Here is a 10489-nt window from a genome sequence, read left to right as displayed (position 1 = left end):
ACATAAATGACCTCAACTGCAGAGAAGAGATTATCTGCTGTGGCTCATGTATGCAATCTGTCTCCATGAGTCAAGAATCTGGTGTTTAGCTTGGAGTCCAACTCCAAATTCTTCACCATAAACACTGGGCAAGCACTCATCCAGCTTCCTGAAGGGACAAACCTCACTGATCCATGCACTCTATAGCTCATTCAAAGCAGCAAACACAGAGCTGGAGGAAGCAAGGGGAAACACTGGTTGATTATTTTGGAGGGGCTCTGGATAAAAATGCTTAAGCGAGTCAGGTGCCTAACACCCACGGATTTTCTGTGCACTTGGCAGATGTCAGCATCGCATGTGAAATTTGGGGTTTGGAAAGTATTTTTGTAAATTTTGTATGCATGAAGCAATAGAGAAGGTGAACTAGGACTAAACAAGTTATCAAAACAAAGAATCAAGTTACATTTTACCATAAATGTCTTTATTTTTGTTATTGGAATTGTGTACTTTTAATAAAAGGTATTGATCTAGCAAAACACTTGCACATGAGTCAAAGTCATTGAACTAGCAAGGGTTACTTGTGTGGTGAGAATTAAGCACAGATGTGAAAGACAGAGATTAGGTGCTACAGCATACAGTCAATATATTTGTGATAGGTTTCTCAAGAACTCTTAAGTAGTCTAAAATAGGCAAGACCACACTGTGTTTTCATGGTAAGTTGGCACATTTGGACCATAAGCACTTTTGACACTCTTTGCCCGGGGTGACGGTGAACACCACAGGCTTCAGAGGAGATAGATTCTCATTGTGTGGGATCTGCTTCTCTTAGGAAATACAGCTGTGGAAACTAGACTCATGCATTTTTGCAATGAATAGAGCAGCAAATTTTCAGATCTTAGCCTTACAGTAACAGCTCCTAAGAGGAAGGTAGCAATTGAATCAATATGGTTTTGATAATATTAGAGAAAATTCATTTAAGAAAATTGTAAGGCATTCTCCTGCAGTATATCTGGTCATCATTGACCAGACCTAGTCCCAGTTTAGGTCTTAATGCAGTCAGTAGGATTTATTATAATGGATTAACAATTGTATAAAAGGCATACACAAGTCAAGTACAAGTATTGCTAAATTAATTCCTCATACAAAGTATACGAATAATGCACTGTAAACAACTGCTTCTTGTAGGTGCTTCAGTTCCCAGGCTTTAATAGTTGCTTATCATCTTTGGTTAATACAAGATTTTGTCTGGTCTCAGGAGATCCACTACAACAGCTGAACTTCCACAAACTGAGTCCTTGCTCGATTCCTTGATTCCATACACTTTGAAGAACACATTTTGTTCAACCAGATCAATGTGTAAACCAAAACAACCAAGTGAACTGTAGTTTTTTATGTTGCTGACATACAAACGTGCACATGTATATATATGTGTGTGTGTACATTTATATATCTCCATGTATGTGAACGTGTCCCCTGGCTCTGTCCCAGGGAGCAACTTGGCCAACAGATGCATGGAGCATCTGCCCCAAGGCCATCCAACAGGAATGATGCCAACATCTGGGGGCTATTCAAACACACACAGACACAGACAACTATGGATTTCTAATGTGAGAACAAGGATTGTTTTGATCATGACTGAAAATGGACCTGTAGAAAGAAGGAAAGTCCATGACTCTCCAATAAACAGAACCAGTTGCATGGGCACAGTCCCTTCACTTTGAATCTGTCCAGTTCTTCCTCACGCTGCTGCAACTGTGGTCTCAACATTTCTGCCTCACTTATCTGTACCATTTCATCACGTGTCAGTGTAATCAGAAAATCCAGTGGCTAGTCCCAAAAGCTGAAACAGTTTCTGATACAAAGAAGGTCACTTAAATCCACTGTCAGTCTGCAGGTTTGAAAACTTGTCCAAAATATCCAGAAACTGAGCTCTATTACAAGTTGCTCTAAATATCAGTGAAAGGTTCGGAGGGGGGTTTAGAGAGCAGTATAAGGTGTGTGTATAATTGTGTAAGAAAAGTAAGTGACTAATCAATCTTTGTGCATCACAGAGAACATTCTCCAGAATCATTCTCACCGGTACCACATCAAAACTGTTAATAAATCATGTAAGGTAGATACCCAGTGCATCATTTAAATTCATCTGTTTGCAAGGGCAGGATCTCCCCTGACTATACTCTGTAGTGTTTTGCTTATTTATAAATGTCTCTGTGAACTCTGCAGGGAGACTATTTCACAGGTTCATGGCTAGAAAGCTTTTCCTGATTACACTTGGCTCTGATCCCCTTACTTGCATTGTTTTCATTTCTAGCTGTTGCCTGTAACTTCTTCTGTTATCACAACTGGTAGGATGTTTTTTTCTAATTTTTTTCCATTTGTAAAGGAGAGGGATGAACAAATGTAAGGAACAGTGAACTCGTCAGCAATGTGCAAGGGTCTGGCTCTCAACATTAACATTTCATGTCATGTCATGGGTGCAGCCGTGGCACAGTAACAGATATTTTCTGATGGTGAATTTATCTAATTTGTGGCTTGGCAGAAAATTTCATACTTCAGTCCTTAGAGCAAAAAACTGAAATTTAGACATGCATCAAAACTGGTTTAATTCTTTAAAGTTGCTGAGCAAGCACTGTTCTCATGGACTTCATTAGGAGAGCTAGGCCACCTAGAAGTTATACATGGATTCTGCAATCCATTTTAACCTTTTAATATTGGCACTTTTGATCAGTGTCCTTTCCAGTCTCTACAGTCAACTGAAAAATGAAACATTTGGCCACATTCCAGACAAGAGCTCCTTATGTATTCCCTAGTTGAGCAGCCACAGTTACCTTACGGCATTTTTTATACCCTGTGGAGTCCTGGAGGCACCCTAAACCCCTTATGAAAATTGGAGAAACTGCACATCTCCTCTACACATCTCCTTTGTACTCATCCTGAACTCAGCATGACCTTGGACTGACCACCAACACCATCTGACCCAGAGGAGACAATGTCAGGGTTGCCCAGGGGCCTTGGGCTGTTCTGCCTGTCGTGCACTTGGTTTACATGGATGGATGAGACACATAGAGAGGGCCAGGTCTTTCACAGCATACCAGGATCCATTGTCAGAATCCTCTACATCCCTGACAGTTCTCCAGCAGGTGAATGAGGTGGTAGTAACTCAGGTACAATTGTATCAGTGTTGTCTAGAGCCCTAGCAGACAAGAAATATTCCACCTTTTGCCAAGTCCTGCAGAGTCCTGAAGACACAGGACAAAACTACACCCGCACCAAATCAATAAAACTATACTTTGGACCAGCCAGTTTCTCTTTAACTTCCTCTAAAATATATCAATAGAAAACAAGCCATAATCTATAATAAACTGAAAAAAAATAGGACAGACTCTCTCACAAAAAAAATTACACGTTCACAAAATAATTACATCGTTTTCTTGTTAATCACTGAATCCATGCTTATAATTTGGTCAGATCATCCTGTAGCCAGTCTGTGATCATGGCAGCCATCTCCTTGCTGGCATCCAGCACAAAGGCGTGGCGGAGCCCCTTCTCACAAAGCCGAATGTCCCCATCTGGAAAATCCATTTTGATCTCATCGTAGTAGTGCTGTGGACACCAGCTGTCTCCAGTTCCATAGTAAAAAATCAGCTAGAAATCAAAGCATAGCAAATAATTAATTTGCAAAGTTACTGGTGGAGCAACCAACAGAATTACTTGGAAATAAGTGATGCTTCAAGTCCCAAGATATACCATGAGGGATAGCAAATTGGTAGTTCTTGGTTGCTTCCAAGTCTGCAGTTATAACGAAGACAAATAAATGCTCTGTGACTCAGTTTCCTCATCTGTGAAATTGGGGAACATGGAACAGACTTAATTCTGAAAACAGAGATCTGCTCAGGGAAGCCTGGCTGTCTTAAGAAATTTCTTATTATGGATCAAAACGTGTAGTTGTCCATGGAGTCCACCCCTAACCAGCCCAGCTGCTGTTTTTCCCAAGCTGTTAGCCCCTTTCTGTGTTAGCTTTCTAACTATTAAACCAAAAGCAATGACCAGGGACATCTTCACCTCTATCAGGTTGCTCAAAGCCCCATGCAACCTGACCCTGACTGTTTCCAGGGATGGGGCATCCTCAACTTCTCTGGGCAACCTGTGCCAGTGTCTCACCACCTTCACGGTAAAAAACTTCTTCCCTGTGTCTAGTCTGAATTGATCCTCTTTCAGTTTAAAATCATCGCCCCCTGTCCTATCACAACAGGCCCTGCTAAAGTTTGTCCCCCTTTTTCTTATAACCCCCCTTTAGGTACTGGAAGGTGCTCTAAGGTTTCTTTTCCAGGCTGAAAACCCCAACTTTCTGTCCTGTCTTTGTGAAATGCTGCCTGTGTGGAGTGAAGGCACCTCCCAGAGATCGATGGGCAACTTTAGTTTGGGTTCTAATGTGGAACTAAAATTCTGCCAAAGTCCATTTTGTTTTCATCTTGCCCAAATAACCTTGGACAATGACATACATGAAGCAGGGGCTACAGGGTCCACCTAAATGCAAAAGTCATAAATTCCAGGCAAATATCATATTCAGTGAAGTGTCTTTTCTCTCTGTTAGAAACACTAAATGACACATTTTCCCAAGTCACCACTTCCCCCCATTTTCATCTCAACTTTGCATGCTATAGCTATGTTTTTCAATTTCTATAAAGTATATGAAGGGAAAGCGGTTGTCTGGGAAAGAATAAAAAACTATGGATTTGAGACTATACAAGAACAAGATTAATGACAAGCAGTCCTCATATTAAAATGTTTGAATGCAGGTACCAGAAGGATGCTGATTGCTCAACACATCACACACATAGCTTGGCCCAATTCCATTACTCTCATTTGTTTCATATTTCATTTCTGTACTTCTGTGAAAAATTGAGCATTACTAACATAAATTAGGGGACAAGAAGTTTTCCTTTCATCACAAAAATCTTCAATTCCATAATTTTTGTATGTGGAATACAAATAAATGGATCCACTGGGGTAGAGGCAGGCTAAGAGCCCAGACTGCATTTCACAAAATATTACAGGTTTTTGTCTAACTTACTTTTCTCTTGTTGAAGTTTACCCAAATCTTGCACATTACTGACTATGGGCTGTATCCAAAACATCTCAGTTGCACAGACACCAACCCAAGTTAAACTTCTACGTATCCCGTGTTAGCAAACATTATTGGTTTCCTTTGTCACTCACTAATTGCTGGAATCAAGGTCTGTCATTTGCTTTAGCAGAAAATTTCTTTTGATCTTGCCTTTGATTCATCCATCACAGGATGTCACACTAGCAAAAGCTCTTCAAAAAAGCCAATGTAAAATGGCCAGCTGCTTTCAGGCCTTTTGGAAGCCAACCATCTGACTGAATTACATTTAACCCTGGGCTCTGTTACCAACAGATACAAAAATAAAGATTATGAAACTGAGGGAAAAAAGCAATGGAGCAACTCCAGTTTGAGTAGTCCTTGAATTCATTAGGTTTTTTGAAAGGCCAGTTGCAGAGTCTCATTACATAATGATCATTAAGAAAAAGATGAAAAGCTATTTACAGTTACAAAGGTGGATAAAATACTTGGCTTAGTCTGCATGGACTGTGAAACGGGCTGTTCTCCAGGTAAGGTTGTAAACTTGAGAACTCACAGATTTGGAAATGCCTAAATAGACGATTTATGTGCATTCTTAGCTTGCCTCTGGTATATTTGCATTACAGTTTAATCTTTCACTGCATGATCCAAAGGATCCTTGACTCGTTCAATCCACTGACAGGATGATGTTCAGCTGATGAGCTGCTATTTGATAGTATTTTTCGTTTTAAATTCTGTGTGTGGTCTGAGGATTTATTCACTACATATTTCATGGTTTACAGACAGAATTTATTTTCTTTATGCTCTGCATTCCTCTGGCACACATCACTACAGGATCTGCATGCTCATATTTATTAATTTAGTTTTGCAACACCTTAGTGGCCATTTTTATCTCCATTTTGCAGGTGAGGAGCACAGAAATTAATGTCAAACTGCATATATTAATTTGAAAGCATGTAGTGTAGTCTGAAACACCTCAAGCTGGTTTTCCAGTGTATGCAGCATTACACAGTATTGACTATATTCAAAGGACAGCACTCCCGGACTGCACTTGCAGGTGCTCTGAAACACTGTCTATCTGTCTGTAATACACATTTCAAGGTCTTAAAAGAGATACTCAGAAAAGTGAGAACAAACTGTGGCCATCCATGAAAAATATTAATGACTTCACCAAGATTCCATTCTTGGATGTGAAATTTACATGCCTTTACCATGAAGTTATTCCCTTTCATTTCATATAATTCCCTCTTTTTTTCAACAGGCATTTTACCCCTTCTACCACAGATAAGGTAGGAGTTCTTCAGTCTGTCTTCTTCATTACACAGTTCCTTTGGTTAATGAAAGAGGAAAAAGGAAAATGAAAGCAGCTCTGAAAGGATACAGAGAAGGCATCTGAAATGAGACTGGTGCTCCCTAACTGTGAAATGCTTGGTAATGCAATGTCAACTGGTTTTAGCAAAGCTTGTGTACACAGACTACTAGGCTTCGAGGAGGTAAACCAAAACCCAGGCATTTTACATGTGGCACCTACATGTCTTGTCAACAGTGTCAGCACCTCTAGATTTGCTGCTTTAGGCCTCTGTCCCTTAAGGTCATGGTGTAATTAAAAGAAATAGCACTGTCACTTTCTGGCCAGAGGAACATGGGATACTTTCCTGCTGGGTGTCACACTGGAGGTGCCCAGCACAGAAATCAGTGATCTAGTTTGAATATGTAATGTGTTTTTGAAGCAAATGCCAAGATTGTCCAGATTTACAGTACTGTGGTTCACATCGTGGAGAGTCTCAGAGTGTATGAACTCCTTTCAACTGAAATTAAAGCAAAAATGCTCTGCAGGATCAAAATTAATGAGCTCAAGTCACCAATGGACATTCAGTCCATGGGACCAGACAACTGTTGGTTAAAGTAATAACCCTCTGAGACGCCTACATTGGGAACACCAGGTCATCACCAGTTACTATTTATCTCTACAATTCTCTTTTATTTTGCTATTCCTATTCTTAAGGCAAACATTGCCAATGGCACTTGCTGAGAACAGAAGCAATAAGATTTTAGAAATTTAGGTTCCATTCCCACCAGAAAAGGGCAGAATATTTACCAACTACTGGCCTTGCTGTCCAGTCATTTGTACACTTTCTCCAAATATGACTTCTTCTGTCTTGTCCTTTTCTGGTCTCAAGACTGCTCTAAACACCCTTTGGCTCATTATTTCAGCTCTATTCTCCTTACCTCATCATTTCTGGTTTCTACTCTGCTTTTTATTCTAGTCCCACACACTTGCCATGCAAAGTCCAAATTTTAGTCTTCTGGTTTTTCCCCATTCTGAGTCTGAATTCCAATCCTAGCTGCTTTTCTAGAACCTCTATTCCCAGTGCTGCTCCTCAAACACCTCTCAGACTATCAGTTATTCCTAGTGTCGGGTTCAGTTCAGCATAAAAACATCTAAATACAGTACCTGTATTGTGGTGTTTACATGTGTACCAGGCATCCAAATTTCCATCACAGAGTCAGGAAAGATGGGCTCAATAAAGGCATCAGTGCTTAGAAAGCTATTCAGCTGACACAGCAAGTGTTTACTGTAAGGTGAGTGAACCTGCACCTCAGGTTCCACTAAGAACTCAATTGCCAAAGTGTGGGTACCTACTGCCATGTGAGATGCCCTAGATATCTGAGGCACCTGCATGAGACTGGCAGGTATGACAGGTTAATTTATAAGAGACTCACAACTTTCTGGCAAAACAGCTGGAGGCCAGGTGAGTATTTTTCACAGTGCCCAAAACTGAACTAGAGGTCTACATTTAAGGACAAAATTCCACCTTGATTTCTTCGATGGATTTCTGTTGACTCTGGTGGGGTCACCTGCACCTCTAATGCCTGCTGCACCTTCAGATTCCTACAAGTGTACTCATAAAGCACCGTTCAGGTGCCCATACATAAATATCTAGCCATGTTAGTTAATGCTTGGACTCCTCCAAGCCAGGAATTGTTAACATGAGAAAACAATGCATTTTCCCCTGAGCCTTATTTGTAGATATTGTAGAATCCTTTCCACTGAAATAAAAACAGTCAAGGTAGGACAGACACTTGAGTCATATATGCAACTAAAGTCTGGGTATGTTATAACCAACTAAGTAAGAACAGCTTTAAAACAGGAGACTTGATTTGATATTACAGTTATTTTGTCTGTTCATTTCATGTGCAGATGTTGGTGTGTGCATTGTCTGTGTGCCTATGCCTGCACATCCAAAACTTTAATGTGTTTCTTAACTGCCAATAGAATTCAGAATTGTTTTCAAAATGCTTCCTTATTAATGGTTTCTGCAAAAGAGCAGGACTGCAATCAAAGTTCAAATATTCAGTGATCCAGATGTTGGCCTATGAAACCTGACAGCTACTTGACTGCTATTTGTGGAGTTGAGGGTCTCCCTTTGAATGACAAAATGTGTCTGCTCTTTGCCTGTGTCAGACACAGACATGAAATATACAGACTTTAGAATGTCACCTACTTTCCTAATATATTAAGACAGAATAATTTCAGACATATATAAACAAAAGTTTCCAGAATCTAAATCTTCTCATCTTCATTTTCACATCAGGAGCTTTGCTATTGCAGCAGGCAGGCAGGTATAATTAATGAACCATGTGTAACCAGAGGCACATGGGATCTCTATCAATTGTAGGGAACACTGGCATGCACTGTATGGTTTGCACGGATCTATAAAGTTCATATTTTCCTGTGGACGGTGCATGGCTGTAAAGACATTCTGAGTCAGCACAACCAGTGCACCAGCCATGGGAAGCTGCTGCCAATCTAAGCATTCAGAAATGGTGAGTCAGGCCCCCAAAATAATGAGACTAGCTTAAAAATAAACAGATTTGCAAAACAATAAATAAAAGGTTCTTTCTATTTTCTTATGGGCTTAAACTTTTCAATATTTGCATTTTTTAACTTTTCTGCCATGAGGGCGAGAGGATTATTTTTATTCTTTTGCAATATTGAACACTGAGACTTCCAGGTATTCCTGACTCAGAAGGGAAATGGCAGCTTCCACTGGACATGAGAAAGACTTTATGATTCCTGATGCAATATCCTGCTTGCTGTGAGTGACTGAAACATGTCCTCTTTCAAGATCTGATGAGAGCAGAGTAAAGGGGATGTGGGCTGTCTTTGCTGGTCATTTCAATACCGTGTTTGAAATAGTTATGCAATTTCTAAATTTCAAATAGTTTTAAAATAGCAGTAGTATTGTTGTAAGTTGATTTCCATTAAATGGTTCAGAAGTATGTTCAGCCTTAGCTTCTGTAAAAAACACGTCTGAGTAGCCTCGTACCCTGTAATATGGTGTGTGTACTCTGACACTGCACAATGATGGCAGCTGCTAAGTAAACATCAGAAGAATCTGAGATTTGTATCAACAGGATGTTTACATTTTAAAGAGTTTCTAAGAAAATAATAAAGATTTCCTGCAGTTGACTCCATTGGCACTTGTTATAGTATGTATGACAGTTCACAAAAATATAAATTACAGAGAGATTTCTTTTATGCCTCTTCTGTAACTGTCGTAGAAGAGCACTGAAAAAGAAATCAAAAAAGTTAAAAAATATTGAGTTTCTTCTATCTCTCTGGAATTCGTTACATGTTATAACAACTTTAGGATCTTATTACATGGCCAGGCACCACTCCAGCTGATGGCAAAGAGCGAAGGTCTGATCTCTGTGGATATAAACGAGCAGCACGGGTGCAATAGCAGGACTGCACCAGTGTCCTTGCTGAAATCCTTGTCTCTGATACACTGACATTTTATCAGCATTACTCCCACATACATTCACTGGTTGCCACAGCAGCTTCTCTCTGGGTGACATCTATCAACAGTAACCAGCAAATAGATTCATTTGTTCTTGGATGAAAACTAGTTTAAAAGGCATTAGCCCAAAATTAATTTTAGTTTCAATCAGGGTTTATAGAAAATGACCTAGCTTCTCTGGAATTATGAAAGTGTCTCCACCTTATCCTGCTAAAAGAATAGGATAAATGACATGGGAACACACTGGTTTGGGACATGCTTTTTTTTTTTTTAATTTGCTTTAGTTGTACTTTGGCTTTACTAATTGGAATTCAAAGAGCTGGCATTGCCCTAGGAAGCCCTAAATGCTTTGGGATCTGGCTCTTTGGGACACCGTCTCTCTCCCCTCACTATCCTGGTTTAGATCAGCCAGTTTGATGGCAAGGTCTTGGGAACTTGCTTCTCAGCTTCTTTTACCAGAACTGGTTTTTCGTAACTTTCCAAGGGCTGTGCAAAACCAAACATTTTCAATTGGACTGTTCTGAGAAGAGGTAGTTGACAATCTGGGGTACACAACGCTCTTTTTAAATACTGCCCTGTAGGGCTTGCAGTAAAGATGTAA

At 40.0% G+C, this 10489-nt stretch overlaps 1 protein-coding gene across 3 annotated transcripts in view; it reads right to left on the bottom strand.

Moving 5' to 3' along the window:
• Window positions 1-438: 438 nt before the first annotated feature.
• LDAH (lipid droplet associated hydrolase) overlaps window positions 439-10489 on the bottom strand; it is a 119395-nt gene continuing 109344 nt past the window's right edge. For all 3 annotated transcript variants that reach the window (XM_027690212.1, XM_027690211.1, XM_027690209.1), the window contains exon 7: window positions 439-3624. In XM_027690212.1, coding sequence (XP_027546013.1) covers window positions 3433-3624 — 192 coding nt within the window. In that variant the 3' untranslated portion in view covers window positions 439-3432. The remainder of the gene's footprint in view (window positions 3625-10489) is intronic.

This window comes from Neopelma chrysocephalum, unplaced genomic scaffold, assembly GCF_003984885.1.
Source record: "Neopelma chrysocephalum unplaced genomic scaffold, ASM398488v2 Primary Assembly neopelma1_80b, whole genome shotgun sequence".
NCBI classification, from domain to species: Eukaryota; Metazoa; Chordata; class Aves; order Passeriformes; family Pipridae; genus Neopelma; species Neopelma chrysocephalum.
This window is presented reverse-complemented; position numbering and strand designations above follow the sequence as displayed.